The sequence below is a fragment of the Mya arenaria genome, chromosome 8, assembly GCF_026914265.1.
Source record: "Mya arenaria isolate MELC-2E11 chromosome 8, ASM2691426v1".
Taxonomy (NCBI): domain Eukaryota; kingdom Metazoa; phylum Mollusca; class Bivalvia; order Myida; family Myidae; genus Mya; species Mya arenaria.
This window is the reverse complement of record NC_069129.1, coordinates 47,575,885-47,603,674: the sequence shown is the minus strand read 5'-3', so window position 1 is coordinate 47,603,674 and position 27,790 is coordinate 47,575,885. Positions and strand designations below refer to the sequence as shown.

Here is a 27,790-nt window from a genome sequence, read left to right as displayed (position 1 = left end):
GCTCATAATTACAATTTGATTTTACAAGTACAGATACACTGATCATTGTTTAATACGTCAATGTTGTTTTGTTCATTATAGAAAAATGGCTAAGAAACGAGTGTTAGTGATAGGCGCGGTGCCAGCGTATTAACGGCCATCAAGTGTTGCGTTGACGAGGGACTTGAACCAGTCTGCATCGAACGGTCCTCCTATATTGGTGGTCTGTGGCACTACACCTCCGAGGTTGAGGAAGGACATGCCAGTATTGCTGTTGTTGCATTTGGTGGTGGTATTTGCTGGACCATACAGGAAGCAAGGGATTGCCCCACGGCTCAACATTTTCTCCACAGCTATTAATTTAGTATGCTAATGATATAAGCCTATATTTTCTTCAAAATATGTATATGCAGTTGATTCATCTCTTTATGAGTATGTTGAAAATAAGAAGTAAATTGAAGATAAAATCCGACAATCTTTCAAGCATGTAGAAACCGAACATTATGCTACATGGCCCCAAAACATATTGAAACGGACTATATTACATACAAAAATGGAAAATGTTTTAGTACAGACCTTTCTTGAGATCGAAATAGCAAATTATGTAAACGGTGGCATGCAGTATTGAGCAATGTTTGTAATAAACTATAATCCTATCGATCTATTCTAAAGCACTACTGCAGCTAAGATTTGTCTATTTTTCAATTGAGCCGTATCGCACATTTTTAGGACTTCGGACATACATTATTATTTGCTTACATTATGGCATAAAGTATTTTAGTTAAATGACTTTTCAGGAAGTAAAACATTAGATTGCATGATAATATTATTAATATTGCGTAAGATAAATGTTAATAAGTGAGACCATGTATTGCGCATTTAAATACTGAATTTGACGACACGCACATGACGTCATTACGATAATATATTATTCAAATGACGTCCAACATGAAAGTATCAATATTATAACAACCACTTAATTTGAGTTGTTTTTCTACCAAGCAATCTTTATGGAACATGAAGAAAGACATATATTATGTTATAGTTATTTTGTATTTTTAATCCATTGAGCTTTTTGATATGAATGCAGTCAAAATAAGTCGGGGCGGTTGCATGAGTAAACTAATGGTCATGAACTGTCAAATAAATGAGGCACCAATGACAATCATTTAAAAGAAAGACGTTTGAAATATATAAATATACATAAAAAATCATAATTTGTTCCATTTACTATTAATTATTATTATTATACTATTGATTATTTCATTTGTAATATTTTTTCCGAAGGCCCAAATCGGGTGATGCAGCTAAATTTATATAAACTGTCATCTTATTAAGAGGAAATTGCCGAGATTAGATTAAAAGCACATCACATAAAACGTTCGATTTATGATTGTTCGCAAAACATTACCTAAAGTTAATCGCACTGCTTCGACGGTACACTCTTTCTAATCAAAATGCATGATAAAGTTACTAACATACTGTCTTTGTATTTCAAAATGATAAGGCATTAATCCTAGACAACTGAATAACAGTACGCCTATCGTAGCTAATTTGTATATTGACACTTGTATGATACAATTAGGTGCATCTCGTGTCTTCGACTCGAGATTCAGGAACGAGTTTCGCAAAACCTTTGTCCGCATATATCATAAAACGGTGAAATGAAATAAGGCCCAATCGATAAGCTAGTTTTGTTAGGAGGAAAGCAAAGGTCGAACTCATTGTTGTAATGAAATACTTGCGTTGCTTCAGAAAAGCTTTACCGGATATTTTGATCAAAGATGACTACAATTCATTATCGAATCGGTACGTTATATGCCATAGTTATAGGGTCTGACAGTTACTGCCTCTGCTTGACATATCCAAATAATAATTATATTTGCATAGTTATTCTGTTGTAAAACATTGTTTTAGGTGTCGGTTTTGTTCAGTTGCGTTTGTTCTTGTTACAGCAGTATGTTTAAGATGCCTGGCCTTTGATACTTTCTTCAAAAACGGTGATCTACAGTGGTTGGATATGGTTCTAATGCATATGGTTCTGCCTTAAGTACCTTATGAAATTATTATTTTTCCACACCAGGCATGTGTGATGAAGTCAACAGTGATTAACACTAAGGAGATGATGTGTTACAGTGACTTCCCGATCCCTGCTGAGTTCTCAATATACATGCACAATACCCGAGTGGACAAGTACTTGAACATGTATGCAGACGAATTTGGAATAAAAACGTACATACAGTTCAATAGAGAGGTATGTTGTCAATTGATATATTTACAGCCTAGCATTATGTCAATCTCGACAAAAATGAACCTTTTGTTACATCTGACATTTATATTACTTCCTACATGTATAATATATTATGTTATGTAACAATGCTATCCTGGGTCGGATAGGAGGGGGATGCGGCGGTTACATATTGTACATCAGACATATGTTACATCCCGACTAGCAAGAATTTTGAACACTCAATGAGATAACCATCTGCAAGAGTTACCTGTCTTGACTTGTTTAATGTCTACAACGCTTCTTATGCATTTTTATAAACCTTCCTTAATGTGTTTAATATTGTTGATTGTTTTTGACGAGTGATAACATACTGATTGTGAATATTTAGACTGGTGTTATCGCTCAGTGAAATAATTTCGATATTGCGTCAATACATCATATTTTTTGTAGACAACGTTTATGCAAAATATCTAAACAATTTAATCATACTAATATATTCGATCTTCTAAATTTGAGTTTGCTCAAACTGAAGACTCAGGATTTTAGAACAATCTACTACAAACCGACCCTGCATATGCATATTGACCCTGTTCAAACGCTTTAAACGTCATATCCTTATACATTGCTAACTGGAAAGATGTTATAAAGCTGATGTTTGTCAAATATTGTTCATTAGGTAGTATTCTTATAATATTTGTTTATAAATTTACAGGTGTATTTGAGCACACGGTCCGGCGCGTGGATATTCAGCGGAGTGGAAGACGGCGATCCTTTTGACATGCGCGTAAATACACGATTTGTTATGGCCCAACGTAAGATATAACCTTGGAACATGGTCCAGAGTATTTATATTAAGAATCTAAATAAGAAGTTTGATCATGCGAAGTATTGCCTTCAGCCAAACTATCCTCCTTTGGGCTCTCACCCAACGATGAATGACGAGCTTCCAAACAGGATTGTCATAGGAAGCGTGGTTGTGAAAGCTAACGTCAGCCGCTTCACCGAAAACGGAGTGGAGTTTGAAGATGGGATGAAAGTTGATAACATTGATAACGTTGTAATGGCCACGGGATACACTTTTGGGTTTCCTTTTCTTGACAAGAGTATCACAGAGGTAAAAGAGAACATAGTGAATCTCTTCAAGTATATGTTTCCGCCAGATGAAGAGCACCACACCCTGGCGATCTTCGAGTGTTTTAATGAATAACAAACGTTAATTGTTAATTAGTTAATTGCAAGCCAGTGTGACGTGCACATGGCCTGACCGACCTCTATTAACCTGTCTTGTCTATAGTGCACTCAACTAGGCTGTGTTTCGTTTTGATGTCATTCATTGCTGACGAAGCAAGACCCTTTGTGTTTAAAATTAATTGACTTTTATTATATCATGCACATATTAAGGGAGAGTGAATCGATATTCAAGCTTTTCCATTCCTTGTTATCATCACCTTTGGGCTGCATAACTCACTTACTGGTGAGTGTAATATTTACCTCATCCTTTCAAATTCCTCTTTTACACAACTCGGGATTGAGATGAGGTTAGATTATCTTGCAGCCTACGAACACAGGTAAGATTTAACAATTGATGAACTTTATATTGTATTTACATTTTGTACAAGGAGAGATAAGCCTGCCCGACCGGTCGGCGATGTGGGAGGACATCCGGAACAAGCAGGTGACTATCGCCCGGCGCTTCAAGGCGTCCCATAGACACACAATACAAGTCGATTATGTCGATTTCATGGACGAACTCGCCGAAATTGAATGCAAACCCAATCTTAGTAAGATTTCGTTTATGGATTTGCTTTCCTGATGATTGTGTTCTCATTTATCTGATTCAATTTAAGGTTTAGAATTATTTGTTGTTCGCCTTTATGCGATAATCGCCCAAATATGCCCATAATGGCATTAGGGCTGAAGCCCCGTGAGGATTATGGACTCGATTGCGATTTTTGCATAATGGCGAGCGTCAACCAACCATTAACGATCTGAAAACGTATGTGCTCCCTTTCAATTCAAACAATTTGCTATTACTGTATGTGAATGTATAAACAAGTACTGAATATATAACATACCCTTTAGTACATATTTCGTTTGACCTGATTTATGTGTGAAGTTACGTTCGTCATAAAGATACTATCCATATTATAAATACAATTAAAACCAAACCAACGGGACAAATAAAAAAGCCCATCATATCTCAGTTTTCTTGCCATAATAACATGTAAGAAAAATAATCCAAAAACACTTTTAGCTTGTCAATTTAACTGTTGGAATGCTCATGTCAAGATGTTGGTTAACTTCGAGTTACAACATTGGAACTACTTTCATGTTTATCTTTATTCTCACTCTCGTCATTAAACTATTTCTGTTTCCAATCGATACACTCTTAAAGTAAACACTTGTAGAAATCAAAGACGTCCTTCAAAGATGTCATTAAAGTTTTTATGGAAGGCAAATGTCATAATAAAATGCAATTCATCAATACATTTTGTAAACATGACATAAAACGACCACGTATATTACATTACTTTAATCAACAGTTTTGTTCTTCAATGCTGTTATGATATTCTGACGTGAACAGCGATTTCCACACAACTTTTTAAACGAAAAATATAAATTGAAGAGAAATCGCAAAGTTGACGTTCAAGAGGCACGAAATTACCTTTAAACAAGTCTGATATCAAATACAGTAACATGCACCTTAATTTTAAATAACCGGCATCATATCACGGTACAAAACTGTATGTCGTGCTATATTGATATTAACCGTTTAAAAATGTTTTAATTATTGTCCGAAACTAAAGGATACATATTCTGAGAGACAGACCGACAAGGAGTTTGTTTTCCGTTTTATAATTACAGGGAAACTATTTTTTACTGACCCGAAGTTGGCTTTTGATGTATTTTTCGGTTCTGCGTCTCCCTACCAGTACCTCCTACACGGCCCCGGCGCCTGGAAGCCAGCCCAGGAATATATCCAGACTCAGTGGGAAAGGACGTTCAAGCCCCTCAATACTCGACCCTGCAACGCGGACAAGGCAGGAAGCTTCGGTCCAATGACCATTATGCTCGTTTTAATCGTTGCATTTGTGGCCTACTTTTTGGTATTCTAGGAGATGTGCAGGGATGAACAGTTATCAGGATAAAATATGTTGTGTCTTGCTGCCATAACATACTGTAGTGTTTGGTTAAATGAAAGGTGAAATTCCAGTTTGATAACGTTAACGACGTAGACTTTGTGGGGTGATCTTATTTCTCATTAAAAGCGACAATAAACTTGAAACCAATTTACTTAAAAGAAATGAAAACAATGGTATGTTTCTCCTTGGTCCACGGCGATACAGAAAGATTTTTTTTTAGTTTTTGTACATGTTTGGTGTATAGTCATTTATAACAACAACATGGTAACGGCGATGGAAATTAGATTGTATTAGTAGAATATTTAAAAACATTCGTCAAAGGTTTCAAAACAGGCCTTGACTATGTGTTTGGGCAGTTTAATATGGAGCAAAAATTTGTAAGGGGTTAATTGTAATTATTGTAAATAATAAATTGGGTATAGTTTCTGGTTTATCCATTGTCTTAAGCACTATGATTTTTCTCTACACAATACGGATGTGGGGGGGGGGGCGATTGAATCATCTCCTTCATCTCCCTACAATAGTTTAGTTTACCAACGTTTTGAGGAGAACTGCAACCATCAAATGGACGTACGTATTTTATATCCAAAGTCCGTCTTGAGACATCTTGGACTCTTTGTAGTATGTTCTCATCCTCGTCATCACTATCACTATCATAGGACACTAAAGAATGGTTGGACAAATTAAGGCCACTTTAGTAGGGTCTTGTCGCAGTTTGTCTGCAATTAAGGTCGCATCTTGTATCATTTTGAGCGTCTCCAACAAATGTTGGCACTCCTCTACTGGTATTAATTATTGTTCTTGATGACCCCGATCCTTTTCAGTACGCTTTGAAAGTAACATTATGCGTGGGCTTCATCGAGTAAAATTGATCATCTATCAACTTACCGGCTATGTCAATCACTAACATACTGTTGTTGAGACTGTGTACAGCTTTTCGCGGTCGATTCTGTACTGGGAGTAAGATTTCACTCTTAAAGATCTTCATCTTCACCCTCTGTAAACCTAGATATATTGTTAGGACTTCCATTGAAAGTTTGTCGTCTCGAGTCCATGTCATAGTTGGTTTGGGAAATTTTATCGCTGTTTGGATCTTCGCGCATTTCAACATTCCGTTCGCAGGAGTTGTGGCGTCGTCCTGTAGTAAAATACAGCACTAGAGAGTTTCTTCTACGAAGTAAAACCAGGAAAGTACTGTGACATCAATAAACAAGTGGACATAAGATAAACAAGTTTCTTAACATATGATGTATTCTGCCACTTTAGGATATCCATAAAATGTAGCATACATACACGGCTGAAGAATAAACAAACGATTTCCTTTACGCCAACTGTCTGAGATTTCCCCTACGCCAACTGTATAATATAAAACGGATATTTGTAGACGGAACAAAGTTACGTTTGATTCAAAACTACTATCACTGGTGTCCTTTTTACCTATCAATACGATGATGTCTTTGAAGTCTTAATTAGGCCAACCTTAACTGATTTATATTAAGCGACCTAAACGATAAGGATATACAATATACATACAAGTATATAATATACAAATTCGAATTTGAAAAATAAAAAGGAAAGCATTGTAAGAAACTATTGTATATTCATACTAGGTACACCTTTTCAGTGTATCATTTCTGCCTTAACTGATTGTGTTGTTAGCTCTAGAAAGACATTATATGTTTGCTTAATTTGGATTTTGAAAATTTTAAGGGTTTCAAAAATCTACTTGAACGATGACGTCAGACATAAAATATAATTGAGATGGTCGTATTAAACACAATGATTGGCAACAAGCTACATACAAACACAACGATGGGAAACGATGGTTACCAAATCATAGTATTGGTTGCCAGCTCGCTGGAGACACACGGTTAGAATGATGATGACGATGCCGCCACACAGAAGAGCCAGGATCACAAAGCCGCTTTAAGCCCAGCTGGATATATGTTCAAGGAGCGTAGGACAGTCAGAGTGGTCCCCGCATGGGTTCCGGTCATTGTACACGATGTCATGCGCAATGCTCAGCTCGTTGTTGCACTTCCGTTCAGTTGTGCGACAGAAGCCTATAATGTCAGAATGCGTCGTTCCTTATTTCCTTTAATAAAATAAAATAACAGCTTACAAATGATTGATAAATAGTTTAAATAGATACAACAGAATACTCAGGAGAAAACTGGAAAAAAAAACTTCTTTGTTGCAAAAAGGCAGTCTTTAGTGTTCTCAATTCAGCTGTGGTTTTTATTTTGTTATTTAGTAGATTTGACAAATGTCTATATGAAACGAAGTATGATATATCAATGAAAATTTACAATAGTTGCCATAAAAGAAACTCTTTGTAAACGTCTTCGTACTAGGAAGCTTGTTTGATGATGTAACACAGACTTTTGCAAATCTTCCCTCTAAGCAAACAGACATCACCATTAAAGGTCCCAGTACCGACTTCTTGTCGGCTTTAGCTAGACAAATTGATATCATTAGTCACAATTATCTCCTCTCACAAAGCGACATCGTTCTTCAGTATAGTGACTTAATTTCATTGTCAAATCCATATCTGTTCCCAAATGGCAACACGTAATTTCGATATTTAGATAATATAAGAAATGACGTCCTTAGGGAATGCACAACATATATGTTGCTAAATATTTGACGTCGCTACAGACACAGAAAACAGACAAAATCAAATACTAGGACCAGAGTGATTTAATAGAAGCCGATTAATTAATGAATTTATTTACTGAACTTCATCAGAGCAATCATCTCAATTGCCATAAATTACATGTTCGATCGCTAGATACCCTCTTGATCAAATACAAGGCAGGCGGCGCGTTGTCTAAACGAGAACATGACTTTTACAGGAGTTACATTTTTGGTGCGTTGGTTGCATTTTAAAATAATGTGTACCAGCCGAGTTTGAACGTTGTGAAGACCAGTTTCACATAGATGCAGATGCCGTAACCTCGGTTACGATAGAACCTTTACGACAGGGCGTTTCCGGTGGTAGCGTACACTTATGTGCCTATATCCACTTGCGTCCGGGAACAAATGTATGGGCGTATACCTGGAATGAATAATTAGCTACGATTTCAATTTGGCCTCAATTCTTTCACTTCTGGTCTTAAATTGCATGCCTGGAAAATTTGAGCGGTTTGTCAACATTTTGTTTCGTGAGTCTAGTAGTCATATTAAAGATATCGAATTAACAAGTTATGTTTGTCAAACATTATGTTCCCCCTAAGTGCCATGTTGTCAGGATTATTTGGATAATTGAATGAAATATGCATGGACGGAAATGACAGCTGATTTGTCATTGACATTAGATGCCTTTTAAGCAATTTTAAGATAATGACCATTCAAAGTGTGAGAATAGGAGGTACTGTTTTTAATTATGTTAAGATGATGAATGATATTTGCAGATAAAATGTTTCGTCTTAGCAGCAGGGAAAATGTAAATATTACACCTTGACCTTTGACTCTATTACTTCAATATCCATAGGGTTCATCAACTGGTCACCTCCAACCAAAGTGTCCAGTTTGATGGCCATTGGTGCAGGCATTGTCAAGTTATCACACAGAAAAGCATTTTGTTTTCAAGGTCACTGTGATCCAATTATTGACCTTTGACCCAAGGTTTCCTTAAATCAATTGGTCATGCCCAGACTCCATGTCAAGTTTGTCGGCTTTGTTGAGATATCACTCAGAGAAGCTTTGTTAACCTTTAGCCTGATGGCCCCTTAAATCAAAGGGGTCGTCTACTGGTCAGGCCCAACACCCAAGTCCAGTTTGGGGGCCATTGGTTCAGGCATTTTCGAGTTATCACTCGGACAAACTTTTAGCGTTCAAGGTCAATGTGACTTTCACCTTTGACCCATTAAATCAATAGGAGTCATCCACTTGTCCAGCCAATCCTCCATGTAAGTTTGATGACCATAGGTCTAGGCATTGATGATTCATCACTCGGACAAGCTTTGACAACCTTGACCATTAAAGGTCACTGTGACATTGACCTTTGATCCGATGATCTCGTAAATCAATAGGGCTAATCTACTTGTCAGGCCCAACCTTCATGTCAAGTTAAATGACCATACGTCCAGCAATTGACGAGTTGTCACTCGATCAAGCTTTGGTCTACCGACGGACCGACCGACCGACATGTGCAAAGCAATATATCTCTCTTCTTCGAAGGGGGCATAACATAGGTCATTGGTCATTCTAGTCAATGTCGGTACTAAATAAACTGTATGAAATAAACCAATATCATTTATAAGTCTCAAATGAACACCTATCTTAACATTAGGCCTATTCTCGGAATTAGGAGATGTTCTTCTAGTCAATGTCGGTACTAAATAAACTGTATCAAATAACCCAATTTCATTTATACGTCTCAAATGAACACCTATCTTAACATCAGACCTATCGTCGGAATAAGTAGATGTTCCTTATATTATACTACAGAATATTGAAGCTATCTGTAAACAGTACTCGGCTATTTCATGCATGGAAAGGGGTTTTGAAGCAGAAAAAAAGTGATTTCTAACAAGCGGAAAATATATATTTTGTATGTCCTGAGGGGCAATCTACTTAATTGTTCATCAGCGATATGTAATTGCATTATCTATTCAACAATTTGTATATCCTTTATATATAATAATATTAAAGAACATAATGATTTAGTCAACAGTTACTAAATTGCAAAATAGATGTCACATTGATATCGAAATTATAGCAACGATCAAGATATGTAAAAAGGTTCTAAGAAGGCGCAAACTACTATCATAATTATAATAATCCTTTAATAAGAGTCTTACTAGCAATTATAAGCCATCTCTTCTCTCAGGTACATTTTAACCTCCAATGGATCATATAATTTCCTGTCAGTTAAAGATAGTAAAATGCCGTTGAAAGATGACAATGAGTTTCATACTTATGGGAGCATAGGGGTGGGTTTCAATCCATCAATGTTAGGGTATTCTAGTATTCGCAACAGAAAATAGCTAATTTTATTGCGATTATTAAAGGATGCTTCGTAAATCAGTGAGCGGTTTTGACGTTCAATTACAGCCCTTTTTATTTCCACCATTAATGAACCATGAACCATTAATGAAGACCAAATGAGATTTTAATTAATTTGGCACTTTATTGTTTTGCCTCTATTTTTTCGATCTCTGTAAATTCATCACGAAATTCAGTTACAAACACGAAGCTTCTTTAGGACTAAAAATATATAATTTTGAAGGTGTTTATGAAAATTGCATATGTTACCAAGAAACATTTTATGTTATGTATCCATGTATTTTTTTCGATGTCATCCCTTTACCTGTAAAAAAAAGTTTCATAATTTCCAATGATGTCAAAATGCTATGTGCACGCACAGTCCACACCCTAAGTTAAGTTTTGGAAGCCAAGGAAGGGGGTCTGTGAAGTAGAACATGATGTGACGGCCGTTTCCGGCACTCATAGTGAAGTCGCAAGACACACGAGTGTCACTTTCGGAGTAGTAGTGGATGGCTAGCTCCAGCTCCCCTTGTTGAATGCCCTGAGCCTCTAGATCAACCTTCTCGTTACACAGCCTGTCTGTAAAACACAATAATAATCATTCCATGACAACAATGTTTAAATGTACCCCTTAATGTAGTTATCAGAAACAACTGATAGCGAACATGTGAGCATCTTGGCGTCAAAACAAGAGTAATACAAGACCCCTAATAAATAACATGTCAAAGTAGTACAACAAGGAAGAAATGTTACTTCTACTTCTAATTTTCTGTATACGCACATTATATTTTGTGAATAGACAGTGGTGAGGTATCCAAATAAGTAACTTTTTTCATTTTAACGAGTTCTTTGCTTACAACAACAGTGCGTTTTCCATCTTGTGGATTCTATTTAAAGTACAGGGATATACCAACTAGCCTAAATATCTGACCAAATTTGTTTTACCAAAATTTGACCAGAGGAAAGGACAACAACAATAATACATAGGAGGATGTTCAATTAGTATTTACTTAGCAACCCACTCATCCACAGGATAAAACGCTTTGTCAATAATTCAATTTATATAAATATATTAATAAATATTACGTTTTTGTTCATAATAGCGTTGCATCGAATTTTAATTTTGCAATCCTTCAACATTATTTTGCAATGGTTTACAGACTAATAATTTCCTCTTCACTGCACCCATCATAATGGATTGAATTGCATATACATCCTGTTTTGAATTGCTGAAAATATGATAGCAAACATGACATTAATATTATCATAGATACTAATCCATCTCCTAAAACAACTCAAGTATAACGATAACTTTCAAGAGAGTATATTATTTTAATTGCCACAGACTATAAAATAATGTAACGATATGATAAAGTCTGATTTGTCTTTTGGAACACAGCACTTTCAGTAGTTATTTCTAGTATATTCCCTCACATTGAAGTGGTTTTCGTTCCCTTGTCGATAACCACCATGATCTAAATTGTTGTTAACTTTTATCCAGTTAACGCTCTGAGCGTGCACACACTTAGCTGTTCAATATCAAGGTCCGTTGGCCAATGAATAACATTCCATCTTAAAACGTGGTGTGACTCTAATATTACTTGAAGCAGCATGCGGTTATGTCCTCATTCAATAACCGTTTTGTTTTGAATTGTTTTAGAGTGATGAATGAGGTTTTCTTTCTGGTAAATTGTTCAATGTGTATATCGAGGGGGTGAAAGCGAAAAGGTTTTATCTGTTTTATTATTTAATGTCACTTAGAACCTTTTTGCATTCACCCCTCAGTATGTTTCGAGTGTTCAATATTTTCCTTTTATTTTGCTTGCGTTTTACAAGACTTCTCTCCAGACCGGCTTACTAAAATAATAATTTATTAAAGCGCAAAATAGCGACAACGAATAGTTCTAATTTGGGACATAAAAATCTAAGTACATTTCAAACAATTATATTAGAAATTGTATGTATGTGACCAAATGCGCTGAAATACGAATGAAAACCCCGAAACGACAAAATTCAAAACTTAATTAAACATTCGAGTATGAATTATGCATGTCTTTCCGATAACATTATAAAATAAGATTTAAATCATAGACACGTTTGTAGAAGAATTGTTTACTTCTACAAACATGTGTATGATTTAAATCTTATTTTATAATGTTACTAAACGAACATATTTCGAAACTGGAAGAATGTAGTACAGTGTAAGAAAACTTTCACTGAAGGTTGGTTTACTTTCACTGAAGGCTGTTTGTAGAGTTTTGTGCTGTTCTATGTTTCTTGTTTGTGATTTTGTGTTCTATGTCTTTGGCGTTTGCCCATTGCCACTAAACCGGGTTTATGTTTAAACCTTTTGCTACCGAGCATATTTCTGTAGCTTTTTGCATATATATTGGCTACAATTCCATTTAAGTATTGTGCCATGACTTTTTCTCCCGAGTCGGACTTGTGCATACATTGAGATCATTTCAAGTACACTTCGTTGCTTATGCACATCGTTAGAACATTCTGGTGCATAACCCATAATTCGGGGATGGTCTAGACTAACCACCGTTATTAAGAGTCTCTTAAATCGTATATAATATTGCGATTTTCAATGACAGTCGTCTCACAGGTTCAGCCTTAGACCATCAAACGAATAAATTCCATGTTTAGAACACATTGATTTGTGCAGAATGCTTTTATTATTTTGATTGTTATATTAAATAATTTCATTTCTCAAATTCGTGCAATAAAGGCATGATAGGAACGCTGCATTTTATTGTTATTGTTATAATAAAACGGTTTACTTACTATCCTAAAGCAGGCACTAACTTTGGTAACTGATCAACAGTTTGATATCATTAATCTAAAGAGGCTTATGTAATTAATGCAAGTCAAACGGAATGTTCTGTTTTCTGTAAGGCTATATCAAAATCATTTCTCCCACAGGTCCTACAACCCAAACCATCGAAGATAATGAACTCCCTTTGTTATACCCGTGCATATAACGATGCACAACATTAAGAACTAACCAGAATCCTTTTCATGTTGATCTGACTTCTCATCATTACAATAGCAGGAATTAAAGCCTTATTCATAAGAAAATTCATATTTAAATCATAACTTTAAAAATCTTAATACTATTTAGATATCAATATCGCTTATTACTTAAAGAAACAACAGTATGTAAACTTATTTTACTTTTTTCTGTTAGAATCATAGTTCATGATTGATATGGTTATCAGAACTATTATTGCAACATAAAAATCAATGTAAATTTTTGAACACCTGTTTGAAACCAAACCCAACTTAGGACACTCATCGAAATTCCGATTATAAATTGTTTAATAAAAATGGGTGTATGGTAGACTTTATCTCCGACTCAACAATCGCGGCCAAGGTAGTTTTGTGCTGAGACCAAATAAAATATTTGGTTTGTTTGCGGTAATCTGAGATGCGTGATATTTGAGTATTGAAAGTACTTAAGGCGTGTTAAATTGTTTGCATAGTATGACTTCAACTTTTATTTAATGAAATACTACTAAACTTAGATTGGTAACGTTCTTACGTCCTAAATGGCAGTCTTCAACTTATATATATAACTAACGCTGTGTTGCCTGATCAGTTAAAATGGATAACGTGCATGTGACTTAGGTCGGAAAGACACTACTCGAAGGTCAACAGGTATTGACATGCATGGTAATATAAATCTCGATTCTTCTGTTTAGATTATCTTAAGAAAGACATATGCTTAAGTATTGAGGCATTACGTAGACGATCACGTGCATTCAGCTTATGTATTATTAACCATGATATGAAAAAGAATATCGATCGAACCGATGTATTCTTCATGATGCCGCTTTGCTGAATGATAAAATATTTTATAAGGTATCGAGGTATCGATTTTTTTTAGATATGGAACCTTGTGATACCGTTTGTTAAAGTGCGATGAGATAAATATATATCTTGAACAAAACAACCAGACTTTTTTTCATTTCACAAGACTTGAGATTGATGAAAAATAGTCGGCGAGACAAGACATATGAAGGTAACAACATCAAAGGGCTCTAAATATGTGAGCATGTATCATATGGGTTATTTGAGGTTAGATGCTTGACCAACTCACATGCACTTCTTTGATACGTTTTATATAAGCAGACATTTTATCAATGAATTAATGACACCAGTTGATCACTTTTTTGTGTCATCAATCTGACAATGTAGGTTTGATTAGAACCTGTTATGTACAGTGTTTTACGTATCGGATTTCGACCGAGTACAATGTATGCCTTCCTAGGAATCATCCGTGCATGTGACCCATGTGGCACGGAAAACGCGAAATGGTATCTTTCAAACAGTTACTGTTTATTACACTATACAGTTATCAAGCTATACACCATGAGTCATTAAAAGGCATATAATTGGCATTAGCCAATTATATAAACTATCTAACGGTGTATAACATATTCCAATCACAGCAAAAGTATCCTGGCAATGTGACAAGACTTTCTTGTTTAAAGAAATCTAAAAGGGAGTTTTTCCGAGAACATTCTGGCTAAAATGTTTTGCATAAAGTACATCAATAATGTATACGTGATACGTGACTCTTTTTTACTAGCCGTTCTAAGTTTATAACAGTTAATGATAACGATATTTTAATAATGCTCTATACACTTGCAGTAGCCCTATGCGTCTAAATAGACACTACATGATATACTTGTATAAAACTCAACATGGAACGCAAACAGTATATTAAAAGGAATTTACTCCTTCACCACTTTATTTCTTATTTGTACAATATCGTATAATTATTCTATAGTTGTTTGATAAGCACACGCCATACAAACATCACTTTAAGAAACAATCTGTACCTTTTCTGTTGTGTGGATTAGATCTTGTAAAGGGTACTAGTAGGCTTATCAACAACAAATAGTTCAACAACCATCATCATATTGTTAACTTATACAGAAGTGTTTATTGCAATGTTACATCAACCATTTAGATAATGAGTAAAAGAGTCTAAATCATACCGAGACTACCGGAACTTTCTTCTTAAGCTAGGCGTTTTATTTCATTATCAAGAAGATTTCTGTATATAAATACAGGCATGATGAAACCAAGAAATGTCTGCCTCTTTTATCTATCTCGTTAATGAAGACACCTACAACCTTTGGTGTCAATGAGCCAAGACATCAAGTGTATGAAGTGTGACCTAATGATATGAATAGTTCTGTGATTCATGAGCGTGTCTTTTTAATCGTATGCTTACGAAACCAGGAACCAGTCAATGCCGGTTAAATTCATTTGCCAATTAAATAATTAAAGGGAGTCAGTGCTCTTATTAATGCAGATAAAGGAGAAAATGTAACTGGGTAAAACGCATTACAACTGAAAGTAAAAGGAAACATATAATTTTCATGCTGCTTTAAAAAAAAAGCGTACTCATATTTTAAATTACAAAATGGCAGTTTGTTCTACACTACTGTCGGCAATCCCATCACTTTATTCCATTAGAATGAAAGCATAAGGCAGAGCTTAATAGTGTACTGGTGGTTCTACAAAATACATATTTTGTGCTGAACCAGACACTTCGTCACTATCTTTGAAATGAAATTCTAAAATGGAGTCAGTATCCTTCAATTAATAACGCTGATAAGGACAAGCTATATCTGGTTACAAATTAACCATTGAAACTGTCTAAACATGAACTTACCTCTTATGTAAGGGCTCGGGTAAATTACAATAGGTCGCATTTATTAATATCAAAACGGCTGTGTTTTGTTAACTATTGTTGGCAAACCTGTAATTTTAAGCCCTTTATGAGATAGAACGTAATAATATACCGGTGAAATTCAACGATGTCTCTATCTAAACTCATAGGCTGTGCTTAACATCTTATTGCCATAAAAAGAGTGAGCAAACTACGTTGCGTGACTGTACAAAATTAAGTATGAAGCTAATGGTAGAAACACTGTAAAATAAAATATAATTATTAGTTGACATACTCTTTGAAATAACTAAACAAAATGCCTTTGATAAAACAATCACAATTGCGAGCTCCAAGTATTTTAGCTACACATCAGGCATTTTGTATTTCAATGTAGATAATATGTGTTATAAAGGGGCCACTGAAAATGGTTTGCCATTTTTTTATTACAATATTAATACAAAATGTTCTTTAAGAAAAAAGGTGCCTTAAGAATATCAAACTGGAAAGTTGATGTTGTTTTTCTTAAATTATAGAACAGTAAGATGCTGGGTGATGCATTGTAGTATCTGTTTATTTCTTAATCAAATTCCTTATCTATGCCAAATCAACATAGTACATTGCTTGACATCTACAATCCCTTTATCATAACAACTGGCCAATTCCCATATTCACCAATATCTTGAGTCTGAGTTATAGTCTTAGGCTTAGAAGAAATGTATTAATTTTTAAAAGTTAACACTTTTTCTCTCTTAAACATTGTCTTGCATAATAAAACATGGCTCATTGTACATCTGTTATCACTTGAAAATAATTTTCATGATCAATAATTTGCTGAATTATATTTTATAACAAAATAGATTTAATAAGTTTTCAGTCTCAAACTCAAAACCAAAACGTCCGTGAATATTTGGCCAGGAGGTCCATAAATTGAATTAAATCTGCAACTTTGAGCGCATTTTGCTTGTTGCAAGCATATTAAGCGTGAATACGATACCCACATTATTCAGCTACGAACATAACTCTGTCTCAAAAATGCAACAAGTTCTGCCCGGTATTGAAACACTGAAACTTGGCCATAACTCATTAACAATTCATACAAGGATTTACCCTGTGTATAAGTTAACGTCAATTTAACAAATTTAAACGTTTGACTATCGCCCATGAAATTCTTTATCTCATTCAATACCTTTAACATCATGATTAAAACAGGTAGTCAAGGTTTAAAATATCGCGATTCGCGCGTCACTGAGCGTCCTTTTAATCGATAACTGCTCTGAAGGTAAAACATGCGGTATTCGTATAATAGTCAGTTTATATCCAACAAAGAGAAAGATGGCTGTTCTTGTTATTGCTACCATCGTGTCTATATGTGTTTCAAGTGCCTCTGCTGCTGACTTCAGCCATACTCTGACACTTCCAGAATACGTGCAGGAATGTTTCGACCGGAGTAAAAATGTAAGCGTGTTTTTTTTCAGTATAATTATGTTTTTCTTGATAATGTTTTATTTTGGTCTGTTCATGGTGGATATTAATTTTAGAGGAATATAACAAGCAAAAATACATATTTATCAGCTTGCACAAGTTGACACTCAGTTAGCGGAAGAGGCTTGTCTTCGAGCACATTTCAACAAAATCCTAGAGGCTTCTATAACGGATGAGGATTACAACTTCTTCAAGACCGAGTTTGAAGATACAAGGTATGCACATTTCTATACAAAACAAATTTAATACAAACACGATTTGCGGAGCATACAAAAATTGCTAAATACACAAAATTATATCTAGAAAACTTTATATTTTAGTTGAAATAAAAACACGATATTCCGAGTTGCATTACATTCATGTATATATATATATATATATATATATATATATATATATATATATATATATATATATATATATATATATATATATATATATATATATATATATATATATGATATATCGCTAGTCGTAATACAATGAAAAAAAACAACATATTCGACGAGATCAGGAACTATGTTAGTAAGCAAGCCTTTGATAAACCTACTTTCATATTTCCTGAACGAGGTGAATAGATCTTTGTAATTTTTGATGACAAGATTTTACATGCTTCACCTGCTCTACAGATGAGCAGAATACTCGTACTGCAACTTATACCAATTCCTGCGCTACATGCATTTCCAAAATATAGTACCCGTAATAAATTTAAACCAAATATATAAAATTATCTGAGTTTTTATATGTAATTCGTAGAATGCGATACGATATTCAGTAGGAATTACAACAAACACGCTTTCTTTTAAACTGTGATGTCATATCCTGTAAGATACATTTCCTTGAAGTCATTTGCTGTTTAAATACTTAAAGTTCCGAACGTGTTCAATCATATTCTTTTAAAGAAATAACGACGAAATACTACGTTTTTTCCTTTGAGATATACATGGAAAATGTACTTTTGTATTAAAAATATCTTCATTATCAATACAAAATGAAAAAATAAACGTATGACTTGCTAAAATATATCCAATTAGGCCTTTTTTAATTTGATCATAATCATTTGGAAGATATTTGTTCTGGTCAATAGATATAGAAGGATCTTATATGACATTTAAGTAATACAAAAATATACGTGATGGCTATTTTGAACTGAAGAAAGGTATCGCATGTGAAAAAATAATTTTAATGATTTTGTTATTATATAAGAACTCATCAGGCTAAGCCCGGTCAGACACGTTTAACTGATGATTTCTTTTAATATGGCAATGAGACATAAACTTTTAACATTTCACCAATGTCCCAAAAACATTGTACATATTTTACCTTAGTGTTGACGTCATTGTTTCACCTAACAAAATCAATAAATTACTTAAATCACATCTCTGTCATGGTTCGACATAATAGCATAATTGATGTAAAACATATAAAGCATTGCATTCTAGATGATAAAAGACGTAATCATGAAATATTTTTAGGGCTGGCTTGCTTTTTGTTTGTGATAAATCTTTGATTCGGAGTTTTTCAAAGTAATACCTATCGTCGTTTGCTTGTCGCCATTTCTAACAATAGGGTATTCAAATCTCAAGTAAACATATGTATAATGTAAACATACAATATAAACAACCCCATAGTGAAACAGATAATCCGATATGATCATGAATACATACATGTATTTGTACTGTATTGGTCATTTGATGAAGTGCAGTGTTAGCGAGGCGTATGAATACGAACAGATCACTCGAGTTTCACTTAAGTGTAACTCCCCTTGTACCAATCAAGTGACCACTTGACGTGAATGTGGTTGGATTGTGAGTGAGAGTGACGGCTCTGAATTCGGCCCATACAATATAATTTGAACAATGTTAAAACTATAATTAAGCTACTTGAACACAGGATAATATGAAATTTCCATGTATTCCGTGCGAATAAATACAAGTTAAAGCTTGTTTTCTATTGATCACTAGGAGACTCCGTGAATCCATAACATAATGATTTACCCTTTATGCAAATTGTTCTATTAACACATATCGCATTTCGTACAACAGATGCGTCTGTTTGTTTATCTGTTTCCTTCATCATTAATTGTTAATACACTGTCATAGAAACGGAAATTTGTTCATGAAATATGAGACCTTCTATTTAAATAATTAATATCAATCCCAACCCTTTAATGTGTGTGTGTGTGAGAGAGAGAGAGAGAGAGAGAGAGAGAGAGAGAGAGAGCACAGCTAATACAAGCTGTTGCGTTAAGTATTGATAAGTGAATGGCGTTTAACGATAAATAGCAGGTACTATTTTACAAAATATCTCTTGTTCAGTCACCCGTTTCTCGATAAATAAGTACCCAAGCTAAATGTATCGGGGCAACAAATCAACTAAAATGGTTCAGGCGGGAATGTGTCGGTGTGTATCTAAAAGGATGTATGACCTTCATGACAAGTTGCGTGGAAATCGTGTCGTTGTTGACCATAAAGTCGTTATGGCCTCCATGTCATGACACAGATATAATATGGCGCCGAAATATTGAACGAAAATCACACAAACCACCTTCATTAAGCCTAGTTTTCTACTACTGGTGGCACAACAATACGAAACCTTAACGTATAATGACACGTTAAATTGAAATGTATTTTGGTTGTTCTAATATTTGATATATTTTTATTTTTATTTTAACATGATTACTTTCAATTTTGCATTTTATATGGTCATTGCGTATACGATGTCTCATATAACCAGTCCAGCTTAACAAAACAAACTTGTAATACAACAGTTTGGTTAAGCCTATAACCGGAAATAAAATTACTATTTTCAATTTAATTCATCTTTATTGTTAATATCTATTTGTATTTATTTATTTTATTTTTTATCTTATTTTATTATTTTTTATTTTATTTATTTTTTTTTTTTTTTTTGGGGGGGGGGGGGGCTTGCATTAGTATTTATGTTATTATAATGTAATATGTTAATGCTGGCTCGTGTGAATTTAGCGCGTAGTTCCACAATTATAAAAAAAACTGCAAAACTATTATAATTTTGTTTAACTGAAATGTTTTCTTCGTTCGTTAAAGCGTAGAATACTTTATTGTGTCTGGGCTGTCACTACTCAAATACTTCTTTCACAAGATTTTTATCGTCCATTTAGTTATCGTCCAACAAAGTGCTACTGTATTAAAATCGGATTCCTCTTCGGATGATTTTCATGCCTTTTTCTGGTCATGTTTTGTCTATGGTTTGCCTTATCACAGATGTATATCATAAAATAAACACAATTCATCTGAATATGTTTACAATTTTAATTATCTTAATTATTTAAAATATTGTAAATTATGTTATCTTATTATATGTGTTTTTTATGTTTTTATTAAAATTTACACCATGCATTTTTATGTTAGTTTAAAAGATAAGTTTCTTCTTTGTTAACGTGAATGAACGTACGTCGCGTACTCTTCTAAAACAACTTTGAGTAAATTTACATTAACCAGAGTCGTAAAACACACTTTAACTCACAAGCGAATGCAATTAACCAAATTACTACCTTTTGAAGGTCACCATATAATATCAGTGTGGTAACGCTATCCTTACTCCTTATTGATAAGCAAACGACAGGAATGTGAATTATTTAAACTCAATTATAAATTCGGTTATAAATTGAGCGGAAAGTTGTGAACCAGACGAAATGAAAAGTTGTTTTTAATTAAATTTAATTGAATTTAATAATAAAAGCATAGTGTATTCAGGTCAACCATGAACTGAAAAGGACACGTATATTATATAACTCATTTCTACATAAGAGAATATATCAAAATAAAAAAAAACTAAGGATGGTAATGTATGCAACGCATTTGTTTTAAATATATAATTTGATTATGTATGTAGTTCAAATCAATAGGAATATTTCATATTTTATTAAAACCTTGAAAGAGTGTTTTCTTTCACCAACTCGGATTTTTGATCCAAAAAAAGTGATCCATGAGGTGTTGGATACATGTATGATATCAGCACAACTGATATATCCAAAGTTATTTTAGAAAAGTACATTTGTTTGTTTGTTGTTGTTTTTTGTCAACAATTGTCAGTTTTCTGCTAGTGCTTGTTTTATATAGTAGGAGAATCAGATGACTTTGTCCGCAAATTCAAAATGATAAAATCCTGTCTAGGCTTAGTGGAGCTTATAATAAATAAATTGTTGAGTCCATGTATTTAATGCATCCATATCATGTACTTTAAGGTTGTAACTTTTCTGTGACATACAGTTAGAAACTTTTCTAAGGATCAATGTACATTAAGGAACGCTTTTAACAGCAACGCACTCTTTTTTAACTCACAGATAGATTCAAACTATTAACTAATTTGTACTGTTTCTTTCTTAAATGAAATTTGAGTTGAATATTATGTTTCCTGACACATCATATATGGTTCACTTGTCGCTTTTGAAGGTATGGATTTCATGGACCTCCAACAGGATTTAGACGGAGATCCGATATACGAACGCTATCACGGCAGGACAGAGAGGCCGTGTTTGATGTGTTTAGGGTACTTTATCAGGTAAAAATTTTATGCTTGCATAAACAGTATCAATTTACTATTGCTCAGGTATATTTGAACTAGCTTCGAAAAGACGTACAATTAAATATTGATGAGGTATACGCTTTCATATGTACTAGCTGGAAGTATATGTATACTTGAATATTTTTACAGGAACAAGACAGGACAATAAGTTCTGTATTTGTCACGAACAGGTTAATTGTTAAAATATTAGAAAAACGGCCACAAAGTACATTGTATTAAAACCCGAAAGTACCATGCGCCAATAAAATATAGCTATTAAAAGGTATATCATTTAAGGCTAAATATACAAAATTATCTTTAAGTGTGTTGCTTTTAAGTTGCTTTTTGGTGTTTGCTTGTAAAAGTAATTCAAACAATTTGATCAAGTTTTGAAAACATTGTCGGCCTAATGAAATATCATTTAATACGCTCGAAGACACAGTACATCTTAATGTAAGTAAAATTTGGTTGATATACAACTACATAAATGAGTTCGTATACAAATGGCATTTTAATTCATGCTGTTTAGTTGTTTTATGATCAGTTTTAGAATGATTTAAGTTTGCTCCATCTGTTTTAGGTTTGTTTTGATGTTGCTTGTCTCATGACAAGATGAGTATAAAAAGGCTTACCTTGAAGTTGCATTGTTTATTTGTTGCGCTTGCGTTCCAGAATGGAATCTTGGGTCGATTTGGAAGGGTGCATGGTCAAAATATCCGGTGGAAGCATAGAGGAAGGGCTTTCTTACCTTGGCACCGGGTGTTTTTGGCAGCGTAAGTGTAGACATATACATTGAATACACTAGTCACAGTTTTGTGTAATATTGCAAACAGTAGAAACTGCAGTAGTAGTTTGATTAGTTGTCAAAAGCATTTCGAATGCATGAATTTTCTAGACTGTTATATATTTCTTGGTAATATAAGAAAAGGTTGACCTAAGATATTTCCTGATACTGGTCCCCGTAGTTTGCATTATATTACTGTTTGGTTTTAACAATCTCAATGCGTATTGTTTTTAAGATTTGAAGAAGAAATGAGAAAGATAAATCCCGACGTATCTTTGCCTTATTGGGACTATACTATGGACTATTACATCCCATCGCCTGACCAATCTGTTGTGTGGTCGCATTGCTTTTTCGGAAATGGTGATGGCCCAATATCCTCGGGGCCGTTTGCAGGATGGTTTGGAGGATATAACATTGGAATTCAGCGAGACATAGCAAATGCTGATAACCAGTGCCCACCAAAACTAATTCACAAAGCTGACATCAAAGGACTGATGGATTTTTGCAAATATCAAGTAATTGATTTAAGATATTGAGCGTAGACCTCAGGCGCTGTAGCGAATAAATTCCTACTGATATATTGAAGTCATTGGCAATGAACATTATAATAACAACTTTAAAATATAATGTTATGTCAATTTATTCATGAATATACTATAATCTGTTTTATTGAGTTCAGATAGCACACTGTTGTAAGGAATCAGATAACGATTCTATTTTTCTCGAAAATGTTTTTAAACTTGACTTGGCCATCAATGCAAGCAACACGAATTCTGTTTTGTCTACTTGTTACTTAACGAAAGACTACAACTAAAAAGTAGTGAGCCGAATTAAATAGCGTTGAAGAGTTGAACCCTTACCATATTTATATTTAATATAAAATGACCATTGCTTTTTGTTTTGTGTCAGGAGATAACAACAGGAACAGAAGACTATTTTAGTAACCCTTTTAACTTGGAAGTCCTTCATGATGGCGTTCACGACTGGATTGGGGGTGATATGGGAGTCGTTGGGTATTCTGGGTTCGACCCAGTGTTCTGGATGCACCATGCCTTTATTGATTATATCTGGGAACAGTTTCGACAAAATCAACAACAGTTAGTAATATGGTTTTACATATACATAAATATATAATAACACCAAAGCTTAAACGTAAGGTTGTTACTATTAATTTTAAATAACATAAGTTGTAACTGTCAAAGCCATAACTGTTTATATTATTTTTTTAAATCAAAATTATTTAACGATGTATTTCAATTTTTAAGCAAAATTATGATTCCTGGACTATTATCTTATAATATCTCTTTTTTATTGTGTACGTCTTTTTACAGGCATAGTTCACCAAATAAACACTCGCATTTATGCATTACAGTGTTTTTTTATGATCAACACTATTCATTGCAGTATAACACACGAAGAACAGTAGGGGTGTACCAATATCAAGATAACATTCCAGCATTATGTAGGACGGTTTCTACACAAACATTGCAATTAATTATTAATTCTTCAACTACACACTATTTTTTACCGTTGTTCTATTGCAAGGTCTCATTGCAACATAGATCCTGAAACAGATTACCCAGCTACCAACCTCGCTCAAAACAACCATTCTGGCCATGGACCTGCTGATCCAATGCATGCTTTTGAATACTTGAAAAACATTGACGGAATGTGGAACAACTGGACTAAAGATTACTACTCTTACGAGCCCCAGCCAGAATGTCCCGAGTGCGGAAACTCACCCTACCTTTTTTGCGACAAAAATATCGACAGCATCAGGTTTCCGAACGGAGTTTGTGTGAGCAAACAAATATCCGATTGTGAAGAGGGCCTAACACCTACACCTAATCTGATTACGTTACAGCGTAAGACGTGTAATGGAAAGTTTGTCCTCGTTGGTTTCCAAGGAGACGGTCGTAATAGGAATAACACAGATGCAGAAAACCGACAAATCTTGAGTGATTACATAGGTACCTCATAGTAACCATAACCATAATGATGAAGAACAATTGTCATTTTTACTACGATTGTGAACTGATGTATTATAAGTAAACACATAACAACTATTTCATATATTGAAATGAAACTTGGAACACTTGTTGCCAGAGACAAAACTCACAAGTGTAGCGAGGGTCATATCCATGAATTTAATAAATGTCGAGTTATTCACCTTGATAAAAGTGAAAAAGTCATGCAAACGTGTAAACTTGGCATGGCTTAATGCACGTTCAGTATTTTTACATCAGAGTTTATATACATTTTAACAATGGAATAAGGCCATTACTCAGGCTTCTCTAATTGTCAATGCTCTCATTAAACATGCAACATCTTTAAAGTGTCCATACCTATAGACGTGTTTAATACAATGACAAGAATGCTGATGAAATGCATAATAAGGGCCGTAATGACAGCGCTCTATTTATGTTTATGGTTTGGAACTTATACATTGTAATGGTTTCATTTCAGCTGATGCATCAGATCCGAATCAGAATACGTGCCCATGCGATACATCTGGTTCCTCACGCGAATATATCGGGATGAACTACATTGTTGTTGCTGTAATTCTCGCCCTCAAATAGTTCCTTGCTTTTATGATATATTTTACAATATTTAATTTCCTTTCGCGCTTCTTAACATTAATGGATATCATTTTTAATTGCTTTCATAGTCCTATAAATGCTTCTATCTCTGAGGACGTTTAATTCTTTTAAAATTTGTGTGATGCCGATGTAAACCAAGATGTCATTAACTGGTCAAACAGCCGAATTACTTGTTGCGTTCAATATTTGAATATACAGATTGTTAATAAACCTTGGCGTTTGATCTGAATGTGAAACATATGGCCAGTAATGAATAATCGCGAGTCTATTAGCTGCCGAGTGTATGAATAGCGTGTGAAGATATGCAAGAGCGAAACAGAAACAACCATGGAATACAAGCCACATCACCAGGGATCAACTACGGGTCGGTGAGTTGCCCGTCAGTTTTGAAAGCTACAACGACCTGCCGGTTGCGTTTATTTGTTACATTGCTGGTCCAGTATGCTTAGCGCTATACTCCAGGTGCGTTGGATATTCGCCTTTGGGTTGCTATAAAAGTATTCTAACTGATGAAACTCGGCTGCATTGGCTATCTTTTTACTTAAAATAATCTATGTTTAGTTATTGTTTGTTATTTGTTTTTCATTTGAGTGTATGTTGACTGACAGGGAGGGGCTTATATAAATTTGGTTTTCAATACTTATGTGATAAACTACATAAACAAGCTCAGTACCAAAACGTTCGGCAATTGAGTTCATCAATCGATGAATGCAACATCTTTGGATATGTTCGGATCGTAATTCATTGCATATCAATATACATGAAAGCTATTGATCTTGTTATTGGTTGTATTGTGTCTGCAGGTCTCTTAAAATATAGATCAACATTTTTAAAAGTGTAAGTTTATTATATTTTAAATATATTGGTACCAGAATTGTGGTAATTTTACGTTTTAAAGTGATTTCAAGTGGTTGATCTTTTCCCGCGTTATTGTGACGTCATTTGAAAAAAATGTTTCCGGTTATAGTCGGGTCGTTCTATTTATAGAACGGGTAAGAACGGATTTCTGGAAGGTTTTCTTAAATGAAATGAAGTATTTTTTTAACAATTCTTGAATGAAATAATGAACTATTGGTGTAAATATAAGGAATGAATTGCGGGGTTGATGTCATTATCGGGGATATGAACGCAATTGGGTTGGTCAAAGTACGCGCGGAGTCCTTCAGACTCCACACACATTGACCAACCCAATTGCGTTCATACCCCGATAATGACATCAACCCCGCAATTCATTCCTTAATTAGTTCTGAATAATATTACACTACATAAATGAAAGCTGCAGCTTGCTCGAGCCATCTGATTTGTGTACCATACTCTGATCTTATAATGTTTATGCATAAACACAGTTGACGTGAATCGCTTCTATATAGATAGATGTTTGTATTATGGCTAGTATTTCTTAGAAGTAATTCAGCGTTTATGGTCAAATATACAACTTTGTGACACTATATGGCCACTGCTGATTTTGCCTATTAAAATCTATCTGGCCATGAGTGCACACACAAGGACACTGTTGCGGTTTCAAAACGTGACCAAGCGAAAGTATTCATCTTATAAAAGTAGAAATATGTTTACTAAAGCACTTGACCTAAAAAGCAAATTAAATCAGCCTGGATAGACTGTCTAGCTCCCAGGCGAACCTGTCTCCACACCCAAAACACTGGGACTATTAAAGAAAAGGGAGCGACCCGGCGCGCTCGAGGAAAAAACAATATCTTATACGCCATGGTTTTGCGAGCTCTACAGCTTGGAGAAGAAATAGTTATCTTACTGTTTTATTTCGTTTTAAACGGACTTATAAATTTTAAGAACATTACGAATTGGGATTGAATGTTAAAGATATTGAAGAAAGTTCTTATTAAATACATTTGGAAATGTTTTTAGAACACTACGAACTAATATATTTAAGTTATTAAAGCAAATTCTTTATTTCAAACATTTTTATATTAAAACTACCAGTATACGATTATCGAACTAGATTAATGGTTATGTGTGCATACTTATGTATGTAAATATATCAGAACGCTAAAGGCGTTCCTTATTTATGCGAGGAAAAACTAAAAAGAACAATAGTAAAGTGCCACATACACCTATCATTATTGGTACCCAGTTCCAAGGAGTCGACCCTTAAAAAACATCTTAAGCCACAAGAATGTTGTAGCAGCCACGAAATCGTCGTATCAGCCATGAGACTGTTGAAGCAGCCACGGAGGGAAGTTATAGCAGCCACGGGGACGCTATTATTATCACGACACAGGTCCGAGTCTTTTTCATTTATTGGCCGCTTACCTGTGTTAGGGATTTTTGATTTGTTTTATTAAACAAATATTCAATTATGGAGGC

At 34.4% G+C, this 27,790-nt stretch overlaps 1 protein-coding gene and 1 pseudogene across 1 annotated transcript; both read left to right on the top strand.

Annotated features, from left to right (window-relative positions):
• The first annotated feature begins 85 nt into the window (after positions 1 to 85).
• LOC128244279 (flavin-containing monooxygenase 5-like) lies at positions 86 to 5,325 on the top strand (annotated as a pseudogene).
• A 12,018-nt stretch (positions 5,326 to 17,343) lies between these two features.
• LOC128244627 (putative tyrosinase-like protein tyr-3) lies at positions 17,344 to 26,187 on the top strand. Its single transcript, XM_052962642.1, has 8 exons — positions 17,344 to 17,488; positions 17,606 to 17,730; positions 21,952 to 22,060; positions 22,736 to 22,836; positions 23,083 to 23,362; positions 23,757 to 23,944; positions 24,393 to 24,817; positions 25,314 to 26,187. Exons 1-8 carry the CDS (start codon positions 17,366 to 17,368, stop codon positions 25,424 to 25,426), a joined length of 1,464 nt encoding a protein of 487 aa, XP_052818602.1. The 5' UTR covers positions 17,344 to 17,365; the 3' UTR covers positions 25,427 to 26,187.
• The last annotated feature ends 1,603 nt before the right edge of the window (positions 26,188 to 27,790 follow it).